The sequence below is a fragment of the Malania oleifera genome, chromosome 9 (genome assembly GCF_029873635.1).
Source record: "Malania oleifera isolate guangnan ecotype guangnan chromosome 9, ASM2987363v1, whole genome shotgun sequence".
Taxonomy (NCBI): Eukaryota; Viridiplantae; Streptophyta; class Magnoliopsida; order Santalales; family Ximeniaceae; genus Malania; species Malania oleifera.
In genome coordinates, this window is record NC_080425.1 from 46319641 (window position 1) to 46345131 (window position 25491).

Here is a 25491-nt window from a genome sequence, read left to right on the forward strand (position 1 = left end):
ATTCTTTGTGAAATTTTAGAAATGGTTAACAAACATAATAATGTAAGTTTTAGGACTAATATGTTACGAGTTAATTACATCTATATTGTGTATGAGGTGGAAAAGTTGTAATATAGTATGCTTTTCAAACATATTTGGAACATAACCTACAGTAAACATATTCGGCTAATACAAATGAAATTCATAAATCATTTAACTATTATTTATTATACAAATAATGATAATTTCAACATAAATGGTTAAATAAAATACTTTTGTAAGTCTAGTTTTTCATATAATTTCAAAAGCATTTGTAATAATATTTTGTTTCGATAAAAATAAATTAAGAGCTAAATTTCACTTCACTCCTAAATTTCTTACTTGAATTCCGAGGAAATTTCATTGTATAGTTAAAATTTTGAAAAGTTTCGCTAAATTTTTGGGACTATTCGTTGAGATTTCGACGGAAATTTCGAAAGATGGAAATCAACTGCCATTTCGATTTCGAGGGTGACAGAAACCAGAAATTTTGGCTGAAATTTCGACAATTTTGTGAAAATTTAAGACCATGTTTGTAATTACTTAGGTTTTCCAAAGGGTAAAACCCTATAGTGATTTCACTGTACAGTTTCCTTGAAATTTTTTTCAGTTACTTTTAACTTGCTTTGTCATTTAAATCTTTCAGGGGAACCATCAACCAGCATAGAAAACAGTGTGGAAAGCCGAAGGGCTGGTTTTGTGGACTCATTGTTGAATTCTGGCAATCCTGAATCAATCACGTTAAGTGATGGCAATATTTCTCTGCATGAGCAGTCTGAAAAGCCTGAAGTTCTGAAAATTGTCAAGACAAATGCTGTTGGTGCTGATTCAAGATCTCAGAGTATGCTTTTGAGCTTTCATGTGTCATTGTGCCTTATCAAATTCCTTATTTTATTGTCTTTATACTGATAAATAAAGCGGTGGTACGTGTAAAATATCAGGGAAGAATGATTTTGATCTTGAACTGCAATTTACAATGATGTCCATGGAATAGTTAGACTTTAGATGAATATATGTTAATGTACAATTTAATGTTTGGTTCTTGCTAGAAAAATAATGATAGTGCAGTTAATGACAATTTAAAGAACACATGACTTAGTTTTGTCTAAACTGTAGCTATTAGATTATAAAATATTTATGTTTCCTAACTTGTCTCTCTTTTTTTCTCTCTGTCTATGTCTGTCTGTCTGCCTGTCTCTCTTTCTGTTATTTTGTGTTTTATTCTCCTTAACCCCACGCAAATATGCAGAAGTGAATTATAATAAAGAAGTGCAGAGTTTGTTTCTGAGAGAGGAACATGAGAATAAGAAGAAAATGCAGAAATACAAGGTCAGTATCTTCTTGTTTCAGCATTCCTTTAGAAAATATCTCAATGTACACAGAAGAATTTTCTAGGTGTAATCGAATTTCAGTTTTAGATTAATGTAACATTTTTTTTTTGCTTTTCCTTGCAACTTATTCTTTCCTTTATGTATTATGGCTCATGAAACCTCTCTGTCTCTCTGTCTCTCTCTCTCACACACACACACACACACACACACACACCCTCCTTCTCTCTTTCACTCTCTCACATACACTGTTGTTCAGTTGTGTCGTTATGGCTGTAGTACATGATGGGAGTGATTTTGATGGTGAATTTGCCTGCACTGATCTATCACGTACTATTGAATGAATTTTGTGAAAAAAATTTGGTATGTCTCAGAGTCTTTTGATTTGGTTGAAGATATTCCCTCATGCCGACAAGTCCTCCTGAAGCTTTAGAAAGTGTCCATATTTTCGAGAATGCTGGTTAGGATATAGAACAGTAGTTAAATGATCAAGTTAGGGATGGATTTCTTCCTACCCATGTTTCCTGTGGTTAGAGTGGGGTTGAGCTTAATGGAATGATAGTGAAGCTCATTGTTGGATTAGATGGATTTATGGTCATCGGATGTTGGAGGGCAAGAGTTTTGTTTATATGGTGGTAAGGTAAGAGCAAGGCAAAAAAAGCGTGAGGGAGCTGATTTGAAGTGTTCTATTAATATGATGGAAAGGACTCCTGGGTTCTACTCTCGTTGCCTGCTTTTATTGTTTGTTTGTTAAGAATTATCTATCCCCTATAATGGATGTTGTTTGTCATTTGTTTATCTCTCCATGTGCTGTTGGGCTGCATGTGTGGGGAAGTGTTAAGGCCTGATATACATTGTTGATCCACAACCTAAAAGCTTAAGCTTTTAGGTGAAGCGGTATTCTAACACTTTCAATTCACAGGTAAAATCAAATTTCCTTTATCTGATTTTCTTATTTTCTGTGTTGACTATTTCTAATGTATGTGACCTTTACAACCTAATTCGAATTCTACTTGTTTTTATTTTAGCAGATGCATGTCTTTTAGAATAATTTTTTGTTTCACTTTTCATGGCTGTTCTTTCTTCTCTAGGTAGTCAGTTTCCCATTTGCCGGAAAACCTGCATTTTTAATTCTTAATTAATATTTCCTTTTAGGATATGTTGAGGACTAGAGCTGCTCTTCCTATTGCTGACTTGAGGGATGAGATATTAGATCTGCTGGGGCAAAATAATGTTCTTGTTATATGTGGGGAGACTGGTAGTGGTAAGACTACTCAGGTATGCTATTGTTTTAAATTTTGCTTTCATACATCTTACACTTTCAATTTTGTTCATGGCATTTTTTGAATGCGTTTCTTTTTTTCTTTTAAACTGTAGAACATGGCTGTTAACTAGCTTTTATGTAGGTCCCACAATTTATACTTGATGACATGATTGAAGCCAGACAGGGTGGACATTGTAACATTATTTGCACACAACCCCGGAGAATAGCGGTCAGTATAACATATGCTATGGTGTATGTGTGATCTCCTATGTTATACTCTTGTTTTTGTGCTCTGCTATCTTTGGGCCTCCTGCAAGTGGTAAAGTTAGAATGATTAGTTTTTTTTCTTCCAGGATATCAAATTTATTTATGGTTACTATTGATGCTGTGTTATTGGATGGTTGATTTCTTTCTTGATTCTTGTCTTGCTATAGTATTTACTTACTGTTATGCCACAACATAAATGTTTCTTCTATTGTTGGTGTTGTATTTAGATGCCATATTTAGGAAATGTTCATCAGTGACTACAATATGACACATCCAGACACTTAGGTTTTACATGAAAGAATTTTTTATTTGATCGAATTAGAAGAAGTATATTAATAGAGAAAGAATGTAGAAAACAGAAGAATAAGAAATCCTCACAAAACGAGAAAGAACAAACTAAACTGGGAAACAAAACAATTAATACAAAACAGCAAACCAGTCACACTGAACATCTTCAGAACACATTTATCGAGACAACCAGCAGCAACAGCCCATAAAGAATGAATCTTATCCCAAACCAAAACCCAATCTTTGCCTTAAAAAATGCAATTGCTCCTTTCCATCTAGACACCCCACAACACAGCAAACAAACCACATCGCTGTAGAGCAGACTTGTCTTTGCTCCTTTCATAACCCAAAAAAATAATTAGCCAACATATTCTCCAGAATCTGGACAAACCCATCTTTCCCCATTAAAACCAGAAATCTTGTTCCAAAACCTCCAGGGGAGAGAATCATAAACAAATGAGAGGAAGATTCAGAACTATCGAAGGATCCAGAGATGATGCCTTAGAAGGCCTCCTACTCTATTAAGAACAACCAACCAAATAAAAGGACAACTTACGAAATAAAAACCTTAATTTTAGAGGGAACTTTGGCCTTCCAAATTATATGAAAGAAAGAAAGAGACATGTTCTCTTGGGTTGAGAACTCAAAAAGAAAGAATGGCTAGAAAATTCTCCTGAATACTCCATCACTCACTTCCTTACATCCTCCCCATTGGAAAGAGAGCAACCCTCCAACCAACTCAACAAAGATGCAGGCTCCTCCACCTCTCTGTCATTCAAACATCTGTGGAAATGAAAATCCCATGAAAAATCTCCTCATTAGAATGCAAAAAGGAAGAAACAGGCCCATTATGTAAAGAAGAAAGATGATACAAATAAGGAAAGAGGGTGAAGAGAGCTAAATCTTCCACCCAAGGGTCTCCCTGAAAATGAATGCATATCCTATAACCCACCTCAAGTTTGGTACTAGCCTATTAATAAAATGTGGGTAAAGCTAAGGTATAAATCTCCAAGGACTCTCAAAAGAAGATCTAAGACCTACATTAGTATCCCATCCATTTCTTTGTATGTCAAATTTACTTTTATTACTTTATGCCTAGGTGATGGTTAGCCTTGGATCAGTGGCAAGGTTGCTTCTTTGTGACCCGTTGCTTCTAGGTTCCAATGAAACAGCATCCCTTCATGAAAGCAGGGGTAAGGCTGCATAAACTGTGATGTACCCTCCCCCTATCTTCGCAAAGTGGGGAGCCTTGTGGCCTAGGGAATCCCTTTTTACTTTTTTCACCATTTACTCGTCAAGTCAATGTTTTTTGGCACCAATTTCCCAAGACCCAAATCCCCTCCTTTTTTTTGGTCCTACACACCATCTCCCGTCTAACCGAATGATCTTTCTTCTCCCTAACACCAGACCAAAGAAAATGTAGCCACCCCAATTGGAACTTCAAAATAGGAAAAAGATAAAGTGGTGTACTAGAAAGACGCGTGTATAAGAGTTGCCTTATCACCTAAATAAAAAGGGCACCCTTCGTCTCATCCAGACCCTTTGCCACCTTCTATACCAAAAGAGCAGATTCCACACACCTATGGTTACCACCCAACAGAACCCGTATGTACATCAAAGGCCAGTCTGGGGTAGCACACCCTGCTAAAGAAGCCAACTGTAAAGACTAGCATCTCCTGGATTAATACTAGTAATCCCACTTTTCCCAAAATTCTCTTTTAAACTAGAAGCGTGCTAAAAAAGTGCGACATTCAAAAAAGACTACCCATGATCCTCTAAGACGAAGATCGTGTAATTGGTAAACTAAAGATGAGACACTATAACCCTCTTTCACAGCTCCTCTATTAACTGCTATCTGTCAATCTACTCAATCTGTCGACAACCATGACAAACAATATGGTGACAAAAATCTCCTTGTGTAACATCCCTTGAAGCTGTAGACCATGATTTAGCCTTCTCATTGATAAGAACGGAAAAAGAAGCTGTTAGATTACCACTTTATCTAAAAGCTTAAGCTGTTAGGTTGTGGGCCAACGATGTATATCAAGCTTTAACACTCCCCTGCACTTGCAGCCCGACAGCACGTGGAGAGATATACAAACTATAAACAACATCCGTTATAGGGAATAAGATAATACTTGAAAAATAAGCAATAAACGTGGGCAACAAGACTAGAACCTAGGACCTCCTAGTAACCAGCTCTGATACCATGTTAGATTACCACTTTACATAAAAGCTTAAGCTGTTAGGTTGTGGGCCAACAATCATATCAAGCTTTAACAGAAGCATTTTAAAAACTGCACCTCATCCAAGTCCTCCATTTAACCCCAACACTTTTCCTCTCCAAAATGCTACCCAAGAACTTCAAACTGACTTGATCATAAGCCTTTTTAAAATCCAAATTAAACACAAATCCCTTCCTTTTATTCTTCTGCACGTCCTCCACAACATCATTAGCCACTAAAATTGCGTCCACAATCTGCCTGCTCCGCACGAAAGTATTCTGAGGCTGAGAGAACCTACTTCCTATTACTAACCTCAGCCTAATCACAAGCACCATAGTGTTAATCTTATACAACCTAGTAACCAGACTAATAGGTCGAAAATGAGCAACATGAATAGATTTACTCTTATTAGGCACTAAAGTAACAAAAGCAGAATTAATACTCTTGCTTGAACACCATTATAGAAAAACTTCTTAACAATCTACGCTAAATCCACTCTGACCACATCCCAACAATCCGAGCCATCCTGGATCACCCAAGGGAAGGGCAACTCAAAAATAGATGTGAAGCAGATTTTGAGCTATCAAAACACAAGAAAGACACATTTATAGGTAATGCCTTCAGAGGGATATTCTCTAGTGCATTGTTGGTGTTATTTCTATTTGGAACAGCCAACTAGGCAATCACCTTGATCTTAGAGGGGACTTAGTTTTCCGGATGATACAATGAAGGAGAAATGATTTAAAAGATTTAGTCAACTGCTCAAAGAAAGACTTTGAAGAATATAAACCTAAGGAATCCAACCCCCAACTCCCATCCCTTTCAGATGAGAAATGACAGCCTTCTAATATAATTAACATCGAAGATAGTTCTTCCAACTCCCAATGATTTAGATGCCTATGGAAGTGAAAATCCCAAGACGATGCAGTCCCATTTGTACTAAAGAAGTAATGACATTATTATGCAGTATGCACTAAAAGAAAGGCGACATAAATGAGAGAATGAATTGGAAAGCATAAAATTCCCTACCCAAACATCTTCCCAAAAGAGTACCTGAGACCCATTTCCCGCAACATATTTTATAGAAGGAATAGTCAAAGGATAAACCCAAGCAACACCTTTCTAAGGACTCTGTATTGAACATCGTAAAGCCCAATTAGTATCCCACCCATTAGGAGGTAAGCCAAGTTTACTTTCCATAGCTTTATGCCCGAAGAGTCTTCTTGCAAAGGAAAATTCCGCAGTCATTTACCCAAGAAGGCAGTGTTTTTTGGCACCAAATATCCGAGACCCAAACTTCCCTTCACCTTAGATCTATACACATCCTCTCAACTAACCAAATGATCTCTCTTCTCTTTACTCCCGACCACACGCAGCCCCTCATTACTTTCTCAATTCCTATCCACACGCATTGGAATTCTGAAACATGGAAAAAAAAGAAAATAAAGAGAAACATACAAGATAGAAAAGTGTGGATAAGAGTGATATGACCACCTAGAGAAAATAAAGCACCTTTCCACCCATCCAATCATGATACCATCTACAGTACTGCATACCAAAACCCAACAGACCTTGGATTACTCCCCCCAGGGAACTCCTAAATAAGGCAAGGGCTACTCAAGAGCACCACACCCAGCTAAGGAAGCTAACTCCGAGGGCCTGGCACTACTAAGGTTAATAGTAGCAGCCTCACTCATACCCTAATTTACTTTTATACCTGAAACCTTCTTAAAATATTGTAGAATTTTGAGAATATTCAGGAAAGATTGTTTGATCATCCTAGAAAAAAAGTAGTATCATTCGCATACTGAAGATGAGGCACAAACATCTCTTCACTACCTGCACAAATCCCCTTCACATATCCTCTATCCGCAGGCCTATCAATCAACCTGCTCAGAGTATCAACAACTAGAAAAAAACAGAAAAGGTGACAAAGGATCCCCTTGTCTAACCCTCTTGAAGCTCTCAATCACTGGGGCTCCTCATTTATAATGACTGAGTAGAAAGAATTACAGGCAGCCCTCATCTCACCCTGCCACCTCTCCCCAGAACCCTTTTTTGGAAAGATTTTATTGAAGAAATTCCAGTTAACCAACTTAACCCTATCATATGCCTTTTCAAAATTGAACTTAAATATAAACCCCTTTTTTATTCCTCCTATGAATATCCTCCTCTACTTTATTAGCCTCCAAAATATCATCCACGATGCCTTCCCCAAATAAAAGCACTTTAAGCCTGATCGTTTTTATGCACTAAAGTAATGCAAGTAGATTAATGCTTTTGCAAATGACTCCATTAAAATAGAATTCATTAAAGTTCTTCAACAGATGCCTTACTGCATCCCAATAATCCTGAAACAATTTGGACCCAAGCCCTTATTCCTATTCATCCCAACACTACATTCCCAACTTCAATCTTCTAAAAAGGCCTTTCGAACCTTTGCGTGTCTAAATATCATTCCTTTATGTCTTCTGTAAATAAATTGGAAAAAAAATTCAGTTATCCCATTCGCAGTCAGTTGAGGATCATAAGAGCCTACTTCTCTCGACACCAATTCTGTCACCAAATTTTTCCTCATCTTACCATCAACCAGCCTATGGAACATAGTATTAAAATCACAATATCTTACTGGTTTATGTTTAGTCTTTTTCCTCCAACTCATCATCTCCCTAAAAATTACTCCACCTCCCAGCTCATTTTTCAATGAAACCCGCTTTGCTTCCCCCATTTCTCTTAAAATTTCACCGTCCTTTTTTCTATCCAGAAAAAAACATCTCAGCAAAATGTTAGATTTCCTACTCCTATTATCTCCTAAAACTTCCAAATTCCACTTCTTCAAAATTCCTTTTAAATGTTTTGAGTTTTTTCATAATTATAAAACCCTCCCAACCTCTAACAGACACCTCATCCCAGTAATCTTTAACCAAAGAATGAAAAGATTTATGATCTATTTGCATATTCTCTAAATGGGGTAGGACCCCACTTACATTGCTAGATTTGAACAAATGGGGAAGTGGTCTGACGCTGGTGTAGATAAAGATATTTGGGAAAGATTAGTTACTGCTAAAACAAGAATCTATCTAGATAACTAGCCATTGATCTACCTCCACCGACAGACAGAGAAAGAAGAATTGTCCATAGGTATATCTCTCTGTCCACTGTTCATGATGAATCTGTTCTAATTTTGCATGCTCGAGGTAAACCTACCTCCCCTTTTACTTTCCCCTTGAAATCTTACTGCATTAAAATTAGCCCTCAAATCTACCTAGGAGAACAAAAACCAAACACTACACACAACTCGCTCCTAAGAACAGATACAAGAGCAGGCCTAGGGGGACCATGGGCTGAAGAAAAGCACCCTGACTCCTGCCTCTAATTTCTAACAACGAAGATAAAGAAAAGAAACTTAATAAACTATCAACTTTAGAGAAACAATGAGAGTGCACAGAATAATAATAACGCCAGCGGCTCCGCGAGAAAGTAATTAATAGAATAGCAACTCTAGAGAAACAACGAGAGTCCCACAGACTAATAATACCACCAGCAGCTCCTTGAGAAGGTGAGTACTCCCAATTCCCAATCCTTAAATCTACCTTCCCAATCACTCCTAATCAACACCCTGTCTATTTTTTCAAGTGTAATTTCATTTAGGAGAACGATATTAATTGAGTTTCTGGTTAAAAACTCCTTAATAAAGCTCCTATTCCTAACACTTTCTAGACCCCTCACATTCAAAGTAATTAACTTCATAATTTAACCAATTTAAACCCCCGCCCCCTCAAAATCTTGACTTTACTTGCCCCCATAGTTAACAGAAGTTGCTAATTTATTTAACTCTTTCTGGACCCTCTTTTCCTTCCTTTTCATAAGTTTTAGGGGATACAACCACCCTATGATCTTTACCTCGAGGACTGACTATCCTAGAACTCATCCCCTCTGAAAAAAGGCCTGAAGTCTCATGGTTGTCTCTCTCACCCACCGAACTTATAGCCAATACTTCACTCTCATTAAAGACCTCCCTTTGGCATTAAGAAATATCAGTAGATAAAAGGTTTAATAGAAATAGGTTGAATACCTGATTGGGAATAGAGTTCATTAGATTCTCCTTTTTGTGCTCTTGCTCCAACCTACCAGACTCAATTTCGAGTGCTGGATTAAGGAGCCAATGGGACAACATTCATGAGTAGGAACAGTAGCCAGAGTCACTGCCTCAATCAGGCTATCTACCCAGTTGACGTCATTCTTCAAATAGTGCATACCAACCTGTGCTTCTTCAGTGGAACTGATAGGATCATTATCTCCCTCCGCATGTTGATCAAACAAATTACAGTACTCAAATGTCTCCATTTTATCCTGAGGATGTGAGGGAGAAAAAATTTCATTGCCAAAAACATCTGTCATCAGTTGATCCAACTACATGACCCTATCTGATTCAGACACAATATCATCATCTTCTGACTGTATTGATAATCTCTCTCCAGGCTCCTCCTCATCCGGTCTCCGCTGATCAGAGACTTTCAATGCAGCCTTCAGAGTGTAAATGACTTGCCTAATAGGATTTGGAGTCTCTTAAGTCTTGGGGTAGACTGTCAAAAATCAGCAGGAATGCCTTCCACTTGCTTACTTAAACTAAAAGGAAAAGAATTTTGAATAATCTGAGAGTTTTTATGAGCTGCCATGTCTTAACAATTTTGCAAAGACTCTGCAGCTTCCTTCAGATTTTTGGTATTTCTACCAGTATTATCTCCTTCCTTTTGGTTCCCAAAAAAGCCACAACCCAAACCATTCTTTCTTCTAGCAGAGATAAATTTAGAGAATTCTGACAAATTTCCAGTTCTGTCATGTCCGTAGCCTCTGCTGTCTGTGTTAACCTCCTGGACTTCTGAAATACCTACAGCTTCTTCTCTCAAGTCATCAGGCCCCTTTTCACCTGGGCTTAAAGTTTCGGGGGCTTTGGCAAAGGAAATTATCGAAAAAAGTTGGTGGCGGTGCATTGTTGTGGCTATTATATGGTGTGTTTAGTTGGAGAGGAATGCTAGAATTTCGAAGGTAGCTACTACTAACAATTTGCTTCAGAGTAGATTGCTTTATCTTGCGTCACTGTGGGTGTCAGCAAGTCTTTTCTTTCGTCATGTTTCTCTGACTTATGCGGTATAGGTTGGTTCTGCTTCATTGAGTTGTTTTTGTTTTTCCCTGGGATTCTGGAGCTGGTTTTCTTTTGTAAAGAGAGGACTTCTTATTCTCATCGTTTTATTTTTCCTTTTCTGTTGTTTCTTATTTTCTCGTCCATTACATTTCTTTGTTTATAAAAAAGAATTTAGATGATGTGTTTTTGTCCATGAACAACTTATTTGACAATAACAAAATTAGCATTGCTGTTACATTATGCCTTTGTATATGTTCTGTGAATAAAATATGTTGAAAGGTCCTTGGCTATTACAATATAGTGTTGTTGTATTCTATAGGCTATTTCTGTGGCTGAGAGAGTTGCTCATGAGCGCTGTGAACCCTCACCTGGTTTGGATGGTTCTCTCGTTGGTTATCAAGTTCGTCTTGATAGTGCCAGGTGATCATGCTCTTGTTTTCCTATAAATTTTGAATTTATTCTGTTGGGATAACATGCACAGCCAATGTTTCATATTGATAACATTTCATTTTGATACTAGCCCCTGGTTGAATTCTTACTTTGCATTGATAGATTGAGTTTTGTGCTTTTATTATTTGTCAATCTGATTATTTGTGTGCTAGTTTGATATTTATTCTGGTTACGAGTTGATTATTCTGAATTCCTTTTTGTCCTTGTTGTCCTCTTTCCAGGTAACTAAGCTAAGGATAGAACGTTATTGGGAGGCAAGATTATTTTGCACTGTTGAGTTTTCTTAATTTTGAAGAGTAGTAATGATAGTTACAGCCATGTGGTCATGGCCATCATTTGGAAACTTATGCTTGACCATGATTAGCAATCAGATGATGGGGAAACTTGGATGCTACATAAATTTTTAAGAAGATCAGAGATGGTGGTTGTAAGTTGTGAGGCTGCTCTGCTGTAAATATTTCCCAAGGCTACCCAAGAAAAAAAATTTGGGGGGGATAATTTGAATTCAATTGTCAAATATATAAAGCTAAAGTTAGTCCACTGATGAATGCTTACAGGTTAATATTCTAATAAAAGTTTATATGCTTTCTAGGTAATACACTGGTGAATGTGTCCAAAGAACATGAAGAATTGCAAAATCTAGCTTCACAACTACCGAGGAAAGGTTTTATTTAAGTATAATTATTCACACCAAGGTGAGACTGCATGCAGACTGCAAAGAAATAAAGAAGCTAATGATCAAGTCCTGATTTGCAATGCTTGATGATATGCTTTGGATATTTTATGCACCATAATAGTACTAACGAAAGGGGAATCTTGGGTCCAAGAGTGGGTATAGCAAAAAGAATGAGGGTATTGTAGGGGTTGGGAAGCCCTATGCATGTTTCTCAGTTGGTGAAGAAGAATCCAAGTACATCCTCTTTGCATATTAGGGTTAAGGAAGAAGTACATGCTGCAAGGCAGATTCAAGGGCGTAGCAATGGTTCAGGCGAGTGTGGCAGACTAGCTGATGCTTGTTTCTGTTGGAAAATGGTGGGGGGATATATTTGTTTATTTATTTTATATTTTGAGGTGGTGGTGGGGGGGGGGGGGGGGAGGGGCTTGACTATGGGACAAGAAGGGTGTGTGAGGCTATTTAGGGAAATTAATAAGGTTACCAGTAAGGAAAGCTGGTCCGAAATGGGAAAAAGCTTTAGAGCCCAAGAGAGGTGATTTTGATGGGAGAATAAAAAGGATTTTAGAAAAAAATTAGTTCTCTCAATGAACTCTATCAGAAAATTAGTTATGGCATGATGCAATCTCACTCTCTTTGTCTTGTGAAACATGCCCTAACCATCAATTCTTTCCCTTGCTGTCTCTCCCTCTGATGGATCATGAGTCAAAGGGGTTTGATCAATGCAAATTGAAGGGAAGACCATATATGAGATTATTTAAAATGAGGATGGCCTTCTCTGTGTTTGTCATTGAAAACAACAAGGTGCATAATAGGTGGAGGTGGGTGAGGTTGTTGTTAATTGTTGCTAATTAGTTTGCCATTTGTTGTCAATTTTTCATTGTCCCTTGGTAGTTCAGGTAGGGGTTTTCAAATTTATTGTGTTGAAAGTGTGAGATATTGAATGGGATTTTTACAACATAGATTGGGAGTTTTTTGGAGTCAAGGCATGGTTGGAAAGGAAAGAGGTTCTCAGGTTTTTTTGGAGGAGTTTAGTGCATTGGTTAGGTCTCTCTTTGTGGCGATGGTGGCAAAGGAGTTGGAAAGAGAAGTGCTATGCACTTGTGGAGCCAAGTTGTGTCGGTTAAAAAGGATGCTGAGGGGGAATAAAATTATCTCTATAACGCTTCGAATTATGTCAAAACAAAAGAGATTGAGAATTATTGTGTTATTTGTGGGGGGAAATTGCAAGTTGAATATTGAGGGATTTTGTCACATGGAGAAACCGAGATTCAGCCTTAGTTTTAGCCTGCTACAGGCAAGATGCTAGGGTCTCAACATAAGTTGTGTGGGGTTTAGAGGTGGCTAGATTTTGGTAATTGTTTAGGAGATGTGCTGCATGTAGGTGGGAAGGGGAGGGGATTCTATTAATTCTCTGCTGGGCTAATCCTTTAACCAAGCTTATAATAGGTTTGGAGATGACAAAACGGGCCATGTTTATGAAGAGTTAAGGGGCTCAATTATTAAAAATTTGGGCCAACAAAATGGGCAGGCCCCAACTCCTTTTTGCAAAGCCCAAGAGGAATGGAATTCAAACTTAATTATCTTTTTTGATCCAAGCTCAATGTCTCACTCAAGAGGTTCTGTATTTGATTCCTCTTCAAAGCAAAAGCTAGGTGCTCTAGAATGAAGTGAGTGACAATATTGGAAGGAGTAGAGGGAAAGAAGTGATAGAAGAAAGGTTTGTCTCAATTCCAGATGTTTGGTGGATGGTATGTTACTTTAATGGGAAAATAAATTCCTGCATATGAGAGGACCTTCAGTGGGCCTTCTGCAGTGGATGATGGGGTTGGGGAAGGTTCTAAAAAGAAATGTGAGAATATTCACAGGGAATAATGATGTTAGGAAGGAAAGAGGGGGGGCGGGGGGCGGGGTTGGAATCTATTAATGAGGAAGCTATTTTTGATGAGTTTGGAGGTCAAAAGGTTTATGGTTGTTGGAATGCTGTGCAGATGGATGTTGAAATGAGCTAAAAAGTTTAAAGATAAGCTAGTTAATTCAAGTGAGATAAATGTTCTAAGGAGAGATTTAGGAGGAAGCTTAGGTATAGTGGAAGAGCCAGTTGTTCAGAAGGGTGATAGAAGGGAAAGGATTAGCATTAGCAAGAAAGAAAAGAATTGGGGGGATGTCTCGGACAGCGATAGTGTTGGCTTTAGTGATTTTGGTTGTGATGTAGATTTGCTTTTGGACAAGATTCAGGAATAATATGGTTGTGCTTCTGACTCATCTTATATGGTTGGAGATTTAATGTATGCCATCACCTTCAATCCAAGGATTTGAGAGGTTTGCATTTTCTGAAAATGGTGGTAATATGGTATGTAATCTATGGAATCAAAGCAAATGGATAAGGATGGCATCTTGCCTACCCATGTAAGGATCTACAAGCTCAACATTTGTTGGATATTAGCCTACCCATGTAAGGATCTACAAGCTCAACATTTGTTGGATATTATGTTTAGTGTCTCATTGTGGAGGAAAAGAAATTCAGCTAGATGGTGGTTGAACTGAGACAAAGAAGGGTCAGAGGGAATTAGCTAGTTTGAAGTATTCAATGGAAGGGTTTAAAGAGGGTTTTTAGGTTGATTATGTTAGTTTATATTTTTTATTTATATTTTTGCTTTTTTAGAATTATTATTTTTTTTTTCTTTTTGAAGTTCTTGTGTCCTCCCCTGTGCTGTAATTTATCTCTCAATATGTCTTCATTTTTATTAAAAAAATCAAGAAAAGGGCTTAAGAAGCTGTGCATTGTGGAATCTCTGAGCAGTCTGTAAGGGGATATAAACGAGAGGGTTAGCAATGAGAAAGAGCAAAAAAGATGGGGTGATGTGTTGGATATTGATAGTGATGATGCTAGTCAGTTTAATCATGATGGTGATTTTGCATCCTGATTGGTTCAGGGAACAATATGGTTGTTTCTTATTCTTCTTATTTACTTGGGCATTTATTGTATGCAAGGTCTTAAATTTCAATTTTGACTAAAATTTCAAAGATTCAAATGTACAAAAATTTCGACAGAAATTTTGATTTTGATATCAATTTGAAAAAATGATTGAAATTAGTATTAGACCGTGGGATATTTTTGTGAAACTTCAAAAGTGGTTGACAGACATAATAATTTAATTTTTAGTACTAACATATTACAAATCAAATACATATATGTTGTGTATGACATGGAATAGTTGTAATATGATGTGTATTAAACATATTTGGTTACTATGAATAAAATTCATAAATCAATTAAATATGATTTATTAAACAAATGACGATCATGATTTTGTGTGCTTCCATCACAGATGGAAGGTTTGGAGGGTTTTCCTATCTTTAAGGATCTTGAAATGGGTAAAGAGCAGCAATGCTAGGACGGAGTTTTGCCTACTTGTGTGTACGTGATGAATTGAAGGACTAAGAAGCTCAATAATTGCTGGAGAAGATGGGGGTATAGCTGTCTGATCGTGGAGGCCAACTGAGTTTGTTTGGGCAGGGATTGAAGAAAGACGCAGTGGTGATGCTAGACAGCATCATGTAACTACAGGCAACAGATAGTTTGGGAGAGATTGAGGAGAAGGAGTGGGGAAAGGAGGAAGGGAGATGCATTGGAAAAAAAGGGAGATGCATTGGAAAAATCACACTTTTACTTTCAATTCAAATTCAACAATAATCACCTCTTACATGGCTTTTCTTCACACACTATTTATAAGAAAGCCAATAATGCAAGAAATTACCCATATACTCCTAAAGATACATGAAATTGCAAGCCTACCCCTAAAATACACAAATATCATAAACTGCTCCCAAGGCACATAATTCTTATGCAAGCTAACTAAACACACATAATAAACTATTAATTAACTAAGCTCGTTTTTTAGGGACCCAACAATATTTGGACCCTATTCTTTGAAATTGGTCTCCAAATTGGGTCAAAATGATCCATCCAAATACCTACATCAAGTGGAGTCCATGGGAATTATCAAACCTGCAGTGTTATTATGATGTGAAGCTTGAAAACAGGGATTATCTGGTTTTTTGATTTGTTTTTTTTTTCTTCTTGAGGATTTGTCCTCTTTTTTTGTTGTAATCTCTCCTCCATTCTTGATACACTAAAAAGACCCATGTGCTCTGGCTCTTGTGGTTTTGTTGTATTTTCTTTGATGTATTCAACACAACGTAATACTAAAATTGATTCACTGATTGAATTTTGTGCTGTTTTGTTCTGTCAATTTTATGAAATAGTTTTATTTCACACTTTGAAAATATTCATATGTTTTCTATTTTGGCTGCTCTTGATTCATTGCTGGGAACACAATACATTTTGTTGCAGAAAAGCAGTTTACACGAGAACTTTTGCAGGCTAGTAAATTGTGCTTTTATCTTTCCCCGATGTATGTAGTTCTATTTTATGTACACTGATTGTGAATATTGTATCTCTTTGGTGTATTTGATTTGAGAGAAATGCTGGAGTTTCTGGGGGTGGTGTTGCATATAATTATTTGCTCAATAGTGGACAGTGATTTATTTTTTTGCATTTCTATGCTAGTCCGCAAATGGCCTCTTTAGGGGTGATTCTCTTGATGATTTGCAGATATATTTGGTGGCTTTACTGCACTAGAACTATTTTATAAGTTTAGCTACTTTTTCCTTCCTTTAGGTTGGTATTTTGAGTTGTTGGAGAAGCCCTTGTTCTCCTTGTGTTTATTTCTCATTTCTCTTGTTGTATTAACTCTTGTTTTTTTTAATGGATGCCCCTAATTATGAAAATAATATTTTTCTAATAGTTATTTTTTTTCTTAATGTCTTGCTTTAGGAATGAGAAAACGAAGCTTCTATTCTGCACAACAGGCATTCTTCTGAGGAAAATTGCAGTATGCCTGCCTTTCTGATTCAAAATTTTCCCCTTATTCTATTTCGATGCTTTGCAATTTTATCTGTTTTGATTATTGAGTAATATTATTGTGGTGTGGCTTTATTCTAAATTGACTAGCCTGTGTTACTTTCTGCTGATGTTTATTAGTACCAGTTCTACTTTCTTCCATATTTATCATCTACTCATCTAATAGTGTGGCAGTCAATAACTGTTTAAACCACCTGTTAGCTATGGTCAGTATATTCATATCTCAATTGTTTGTTTTTAGCTATATGCTCGCATGACTTCACTTCTTCTTGACTCTACATGCCGTTATTTTGTAGCCATTGGTCTCCCTCCTTGCCGTTCCTGTTAAGTCCATGTTGGTTTTTACTTTTGCCTCTCTCTTGTGCTACGGCAACATCCTTGGTCAAATTTGAATGAACTAAATGTAGGAATGGGGTTTAGATTTTTTGAGAGAGAACAGATAGCAGGAAAGAAATGATGTATTTTTAGACTTTTAAGTAATACGTATGGTAGGTCTATTCCACCCCTCATCTTTTACTTGTGTTGATAATATGTTTCTAAAATTATATATTCCTTGACCCAACCCCAATCCCGATCCCAATCCCGACCCGAACCGTAATATGTATGGTAGGTCTATTCCACCCCTCATCTTTTACTTGTGTTGATAATATATTTCTAAAATTATGTATTCCTTGACCCAACCCCAATCCCTATCCCGATCCCGACACCATAATACGTATGGTAGGTCTATTCCACCCCTCATCTTTTACTTGTGTTGATAATATGTTTCTAAAATTATATATTCCTTGACCCAACCTCAATCCTGATCCCGATCCCGACCCGAACCTCAACCCCATCCAGACCCCCAGCCCTCAGTGTGGTATTTAAAAAATTGCTGGCTTAAAGGTTCAGTAGTAAGCTGCCTAATCTTCAGATGTAACATACGCGGAACAATCAAGTAATCTTCGATGCTGAGGATTAGGCCAGGAGACTCGTATTTAGAAAGGGCTCTCTGATGTCATTAACATGGAAAAGAGCACTTGTAAACAGAATCCTGGGCTCCTTATCTTGAAGAGGGGGATTGGAGCACTAGTTTCTTCCTCCAGAGAGGAAACGCACACTTGCAGGTTATTCTCTTTGACTATAATCAAAATTGGGGGATAGTCTTTAGGTGAAACGGAGAATATTAAAAAGGGCATTAGCATTTAGCGGGATCTGCATGGATCTTCATACCAAGCCAGAGACTTGGACACCTGCAGTTGATGCATCATTTTGAGCGCTCTGAACCCTTTGCGCCGTGTAGTGGCTTGGAAGTCCCTTCGATGAGAAGGAAATTTATCAAGCTATTATGTAAAATATGGCGATAAAGCACCGGACCCTAATGGTTTGACATTGGCTCTCTTTCAAGCAAACTGGGGGCTCGTCAAACAAGACACTATCAGAATCTTCAATGATTTTTAGAGTATGGGCAGATTTATGAGCAGTCTGAACTCCACTTTCGTAACTTTGATGACCAGGAAATTGGGACATGCAATGTTAAAGGTTTTCGTGCCATCAGTCTTGTGGGTAGTATTTTATTGGAAGTCTTTTCTAAGAGGCTCAAAAAAGCAATTCCAGAGGTCATTGGCCAATGCCAGCATGCTTTTGTAGCAGGCAGGCAGATCATGGATGCAGCCCTTTTAGCTAATGAATTTGTTAACGCCTGTAGAAGGAAAAGAAGAGTGACGTGGTTTGTAATCTTAACATGGAGAAGGCTTTTGATCATGTGAATTGGAATTTCCTTCTTCATATTCTCATAAGAGTATGAGCGGGCCTTGGATCGATGGTAAGGTTGCTCCTTTGTGCCTGGGTGGTCACAGGTTTGAGTCCAAGGAAACAGCCTCTTTGCATAAAAGCAGGGGTAGGGCTGCGTCGACTAGGAAAACCCTCCCCATACCCTCTCAAAGCAGGGAGCCTTGTGGCTCTAGGATGCCCCCTTAGATTCTCAGAAGAATGGCTTTTTGAGAGTTCTTGTTTAGGTGGATCCGTCAATGCATTTCAGCCCCATCCTTTTTCGTGCTTGTTAATGGTTGCCTGTCACATGTTTTCTGCTCTACTAGAGGTCTTAGGAAAGTGGATCCCCTCTACTCCCTATTGTTTATCTTGGTTATGGAGTACACCTTTTACTGAAAAATGCTTCCAAAAGAGGCCTCCTTTGAGGGTGTAGCAGTGGAATGTATGGGAGGGAAATTGAAGTTTCCCATCTCATTTTTGTGGATGCTACTATTATTTTTTGTGAAAGTGACCCTCACCAGATCCTCAACCTCAGGTGCATTCTCTTTGGGTTTGAAGCAGTCTCTGCTTTCAAAACAGAGGGGTCAAAACAGCAAACTCATTTCACTTGGAGACAAAATAGAGGGAATTCATCTGGCCAGCCTTCTGAGATGCAAGTTGGTGATTTTCCAATTACCCACTTTAGCATATTCCTTATGGTGCCAATTCAAAGACAAAAGTTTGTAGGACCCAATCATTGGTAGATTCGAAAGAAGGTTGGCTGGTTGGAAGAAGAATTACATGACTAATGGTGGGAGACTTATCCTCATAAAGAGCACATTATCGAATCTCCCTGTCTATTATATGTCCCTGTACCCTATCCTTTGCTTGGTTGCCAAAAGACTACAATGAATTTAAAGAAGATCCCTTTAGGGGTCGGCAGTGGTATTCAAATATCATCTTGTCAAATGGGGGTTATTAAATCGCCGTCAAGATACGAAGGTTTAGAGCTAAAATCCCTTTCTAAAAATGTGGTCTTCTGCATAATGGTTGGATTACAGAAGCTGGGAGAGAAGCACTTGGTGTTGGAGTTCGGAAAAACTTTAAAAAAGGTTGGGGGATTTTCTTGCTTTCTCGCTTCCAAGGGGAATGGGAATAATATATTATTTTGGCATGATATTTGGTGCAGTCAATCTTGCCTTAGTACCAAATTCCCTTATTATCTTCAGTTTGGCTCATGACAAGGATGCCCTTATGAGTAATCATCTCTAAATTTCTGACGAAGGGAATATTTGGAACACTCTTTTGATTTTGAATGCATTAGATTGGGAAACTAGGCACCTTACTGATTTTTATGATTGCTTATTCAAAATCCACTACCATAGCAATTCTAATAATTCCAAATGGACCTTGGACAGAGATGGCAGGTTTACTGTTTGATCCTTCTATAGGAAACTCATTCCTCCAGCATGAAGTATTAACAACTTTCCTTGGAAGAGCGTCTGGAAAGCAGCCTCCACAAAAGTTGTTATTATTATTTTTGTTTTGTTTTGTTTTTTGTTTTCTGTATTTGTTTTTGTTTGTTGTTTTTTTTTTCCCGGCATGGGAGGCAACTCTTGAGAAAGTTCTCACCTTGGACAACCTTCAAAAAATGGGCTGCCACTTGTTCTTGTGTTTAGAAAGTGCGGAAAATTGGTTACACCTTTTTGCACTGCTCCTCGACCAGGATCGTTTAGGAGTTGGTCATTTCCTTGATAAGACATGAATGGGTTACTTCCAGAGCAGTGGAAGGAGAGTTATAAGCAGGGAAATGTTTCCATGCTAGTAAAAAGGGGAAGAAAAGATTGTCCCTTGTTCCCATTGTCATCTTTGGGTTTGTGTGGAGGGAAAGGAATAAGACAGCTTTTTGAAGGAACATCAATGCCACTTCATGTTATTAAAGAACACTGGCCAACAATTACTAGATGGCATAGTGGTTTGTGTTTAGTTGATTCACTCGTAATTCTTGAATTTATTTTTTGATACCCTGAAGTCCAGGTAAGCCTTGATGTTTATATATGGTTGGTATCCTGTTATGCCCTTTAGCAAAATTTTCTTTGTTGATTAAAAATGTTATACACGATGGAAGGTTTAGAGAGTATTTCAATATTTGAGGAGGATAGGACAGAAAGAACAGCAATGTATGGATTGTGATTTTGTGACTTCTGTAGAAGAGGTTAATGAGAAGGATTTAGAATCTCAACAATTGTTGGATTTGTGGCTATCTAATCGTAGAGGTAATGAAGTTCATGTTAGAGGTTATTTATGTCTTTTAATATTATTATTATTAAGTGTGTTAGTATGTCAATTACTGAGAGTTAGTAAGGGCATTATTGTAGTTAGAATGTATTTGATTTGTATTATAAATAGATGGAGAGACCTATCTTCAAGTTAGGTCATTCATTTAATCAAAATCAAAACATGGTATCAGGGCATGATCCAATCTAAATCCTATCATACTCGGCTGTCAACGGAAAAACACATTCCCATTGCTGCTCTTCTCAGATCCACCTCCACCTTTCATTATTTCACAAAACCAACCATATAGCCAAAAACAGAACCCTCTGAAGCCTATCCCAACAAAACCCCATTGCTGGGAACGGCCCCACATGCCGCCATGCGCTGGCCAACTGCCGGCAGTGCTGACCCCATGCGCTGGTGCGTGAGAGAGTTTTTAGCCAGTTTTTATTTTTTATTTTTTTATTTTTTTTCTCCCTCTGCCATGTTCCTTCACTAGATAATATCATCAAGCTGTTGGGCATGTTTTTTGCAGGAGGATCTAATCTTTTTTGACCATGCACTCATGGTAATCCATTAGTTTTTATTCGGTGTTTGTAAAGGCTTCTTTGTGAGTTTCTCGGAGCAGTGGCAGTGCTTGCAAGTTAAGATTGTGAGGCTGTGGTAGTGCTATCTCAGTTGGTAAATTGAGATTCTCATGTAGTTTGTCATTGTCCCGATTAGTTTTGATTGTTTTTCTTGTTTGGCATTGGTGTGGCTGCTAGTTTGTGAGTGCTGGTATGGAGTTTATGAATTCCAAAACTATGTTTCCTTCATTGCTGCCACAGATAATGACTCAAAAGTTGGATGGAAAGAATTATGTTCAATGGTCTAAAGTTGTTCGGGTTTATTTAGTAGGATTAGGAAAATCTGACCACTTGCTCCGATATGATCCTTTTGATGAGATGAGAAAAGAAGTGTGGATTCAAGAAGATGCCTTGATTGTTTCCCTCTTGTGGAATTCAATGGAGTTGCATATTGCACGAATGTGTTTGCATCTAGATATGTGCTAGGAGATTTGGGATTGTGCCAAGCTTCTATACTTAAGTAACATTACACGTATGTATGATTCACCTCAGGAGTACTTTCTACCACAACAAGGAGACAAGAGCATTGCAGATTATTTTGGAGAGATGAAGCGAATGCATGAGGAGCTTAACATTGTGTAACCTATAACCGCAAACATTTGTGAGATGCAAAAGCAGAGGGAGCATATGAGAGTTCTTCGGGTTCTAGTGGGCTTGAGACTCGAGTTTGAGGCAGGCCAGTCCCAGATACTTAGTAGTGCAAAGTTGCCATCATTTTCCGATGTTTATTCTCGTGTTATTCGTGCTTCCTTTAGCAATAGGATGCTATCATCTGTTCTTAGTGGTAAAATTCCCTACTCCATTCTCTTTCCTTGTTTACCATTCTCCCTTGTCGTATATTCAGGTGTGTGCCCTTTCTTCATCAACTAACTCCTAGGGTGGATATGTTGGGTCCTCATGCTATAAAATGTGTCTTTTTGGGCTACTCATTTACTAAAAAAGGATATCGTTGTTATAGTCTTGTGTTGCATCACTTCTTTGTTTCCGTCGATGTTATATTCTTTGAGTCTACTCTTATTACACCTAGTCCTTGAGTGCTTCTAAGTTCAATGGGTCTCTTCCCCAACCTAATCTTCCAGATTGTACTTTGTTGTCCTTGCCCAACCAACCATCTAAGTCTCCATGTAGTTCGAGTTCTTGTCATCATCTTAATTATCCTAATTTGCAGGTGTATTCATGACGGCGGCTCCAAGGAAGAGAGTCCCCTCTAGCTTCTACTCCCACGCCTTTGGTTTCTTCATCCAATGATCATATTTCCCATGATTTTGATCCTCCCATTGCAGTTTGGAAAGGTAAACGCACATGTACTCAACATCCCATTTCCAACTATGTTGGCTATGACTTCTTATAACCTTCTATTATTGTTTTGTTACTGTTCTAACATCTACTACCCTTCCTAAATTTGTTACAGAAGCCTTAGCCCACTTTGGGTGGAGGAATGCTATGGTTGAAGAGATGAATGGTTTATAGCGCAATGTCACTTGGAACTTGGTATCTCTTCCTCCTGACAAATTTATGATTGGTTGTCATTGGGTATCCACTTTGAAAGTCAGCCCTAATGGTTCTATGGCTTGTCTAAAGGCTCGTCTTGTTTCTAAAGGGTATACTCAAGTGTATTGTTTGGATTATTCTAACACCTTTTCTCTAGTTGCCAAACTTACATAAGTAAGTCTGTTCATATCCTTGGCTACTACTTGTCACTAGCCTCTGCATTAGTTAGATGTGAAGAATGCCTCCTTGCACGGTGACCTTGAGGAGGAGGTCTATATGGAGCAACCACTTGGGTTTGTTACTTAGTGAGACTCGAGCTTAATGTGTTAGCTCAAGAAGGCACTATATGGTTTAAAACAGTCTCTCAGAGCATGGTTTGGCCGTTTTAGTGCTGTTGTACTTAAGTTTGGTCTTTGACGGTGTGTAGTGGATCATTCTGTGTTTATGTGGATGATATTGTTATTAGTTATTACAGATGATGATGATAAAGGTATTCAAAGTCTCAAACTTTTACTACAAACTAAGTTTCAAACAAAAGATTTTGGACCGTTTAAATACTTCCAGGGTATAGAAGTATTTAGATCTCATATGGGAACTATTTTGTCACAAAGGAAGTATGTTCTTGATCTATTGGATGAAACTGGATTGTTGGGATCTAAACCGGTTGATACACCCATGGAGATAGCAAGTTAGTGTTGGATATGGGTGATTTGCTACCTAATCTTGGACTTGTTGGAAAGTTGATTTATCTCACAATCACTTGGCCGGATATATCTTTTGCAAGAAGTGTTGTGATCAGTTTCTAGATTCTTCGAGGACAAGTCATTGGGACGCAGTAATTCGCATCTTGATGCATATATCAAAGGTGCACCTAGGAGAAAAATATTGTGATGAGAGTCACACATCCATGGATATACAAATGTTAATTGGGTTGGGTTACTGGAGATCCACAATCGGGTACTGTATTTTGGTTGGTGGTAATTTAGTTTCTTGGAAGAGAAAGAAACATATTGTGGTGGCCACATCAAGTGCTAAATCAAAATATAGAGCGACTCACACTACTTGTGAACTTGTTTGGTTGAAGAATATGTTGGAAGAAGTGGGGGTTTTCACATTCTCAGCCTATGAAGTTGATGTACGATAATCAAGCTGCTCTTCATGTTGCCACCAACCCGGTTTTTCATGAGTGGACGAATCTCATTGAATTTGATTGCCACTTTGTTTGGGAGAAACTTGTGCAAAAGCTCATTACTACCGGTTATATGAATTTTGATATGCGGCTTGTTGATTTTCTTGCCAAAGCTTTGGGGGTGCTCGTGTTAAATTTATTTGTAACAGGCTAGGAACATATGACATTTATGCTCCAGCTTGAGGGGGAATGTTAGAGGTTATTATGTCTTTTAGTATTATTATTAAGTGTTTTATTATGTTAATTAGTGGGAGTTAGTAAGGGTATTATTGTCATTAGAATGTATTTGATTTGTATTATAAATAGAGGGAGAGAGCTATCTTCTAGTTAGGTCATTCATTTAATCAAAATCTCAACAATTCATTTGGATGGGAATAAAAAGAAGTTGAAGAGGGGTCAACTTGAATTTGGAAATTTGAGGTGGTCAGTGAATTATGATGGGAACGGTTTGAAGAGGGGTTTTATCACCTAATTTCTTGGGTAAGTTTTTTTTTTCCTTGTTCTCTCTCTCTCTCTTTGCCTGTGTGTGTGTTTCTCTCTCTTTTTTATTTTTTTTGAGGATTACTTGCATCCTTTTTGGTTGTAATCTCCTTCTATTTTAATAGTTACTATTAAAAACATACTAAGACACACACACACACACACACACACTGTATACCTTCTGCTTTATGTCAATATAACGAAAACATGAATTATTTTGTGCACTCAAAAGATGCAAATTTTGCATGCCTAGATTCTGTTTATATTACATAGACATCTTGGGATGCTAATAATTATTCTTGTGCATATTTCTCTTTTTGGTCCTTGGTTTTGTAAAATCCAATTAATAATAAGTCGTGGGCTTGAGGCATGGAAACAACCTCTTGCAAGAAGTGCAAAGTAAGGTTGCGTACTATAGGCCCATTGTGTTTGACCCCTTTCCCGGACTCTGCATACGAGGGAGCTTTGTGCACCAAACTGCCCTTTTTCTAAATCTTGGTGTATATTGTAAAGCAGGAACATTGCACATGATATGAAATGTGAAGCGATAAATAATAAAAAAAATGCATGATTTGATATCCTTATAAAAAAGGCTTTGTGTTTGTTTACATATTTATTATCCATATATGATTAGACGTGGTGAGCCAAAAATTTTATTTGGACTAAGATAAGAAACCTTCATTTTTAACTTTAGCTTTATAATCTGATGAAAATTTGTCTTTGGTTAATTGTTTTGTTTCTTGAATGTTTTAGCTTGTTAAATTTCTTACAAGATTGACCATAATATATTTATGAGTGATTACTTTTTGTTGTTTTTATCACAAGACACTTGGTTATAATTGGTTGGTCTCAATGTGAATAAATATCAACTTGCAGGCTGACAACAACTTTCCTGGTGTTACTCATGTCATAGTTGATGAAGTGCATGAGCGGTCTCTCTTGGTGAGTTGGTTGACTTCAATTTGGTAAATTAGAATATCTCTTGGACTGTATGTAACTTTAATAGATTGGATAATTATATTGGCTAGAATTGAATTGGGATTGTCACTTGTAGCATATGTTCTTAGTACCTGCTTTAATGTTTGCATACTTGTTATTGCTTATCTACTTG

At 37.6% G+C, this 25491-nt stretch overlaps 1 protein-coding gene across 5 annotated transcripts in view; it reads left to right on the top strand.

The window, feature by feature from the left end:
• LOC131164732 (DExH-box ATP-dependent RNA helicase DExH7, chloroplastic) overlaps positions 1–25491 on the top strand; it is a 162191-nt gene that overhangs the window by 26489 nt on the left and 110211 nt on the right. For all 5 annotated transcript variants that reach the window (XM_058122161.1, XM_058122163.1, XM_058122162.1 and 2 more), the window contains 7 exons: positions 665–859; positions 1268–1347; positions 2502–2624; positions 2753–2839; positions 10856–10956; positions 16500–16557; positions 25257–25322. In XM_058122161.1, the coding sequence (XP_057978144.1) occupies positions 665–859; positions 1268–1347; positions 2502–2624; positions 2753–2839; positions 10856–10956; positions 16500–16557; positions 25257–25322 (710 nt within the window). The remainder of the gene's footprint in view (positions 1–664; positions 860–1267; positions 1348–2501; positions 2625–2752; positions 2840–10855; positions 10957–16499; positions 16558–25256; positions 25323–25491) is intronic.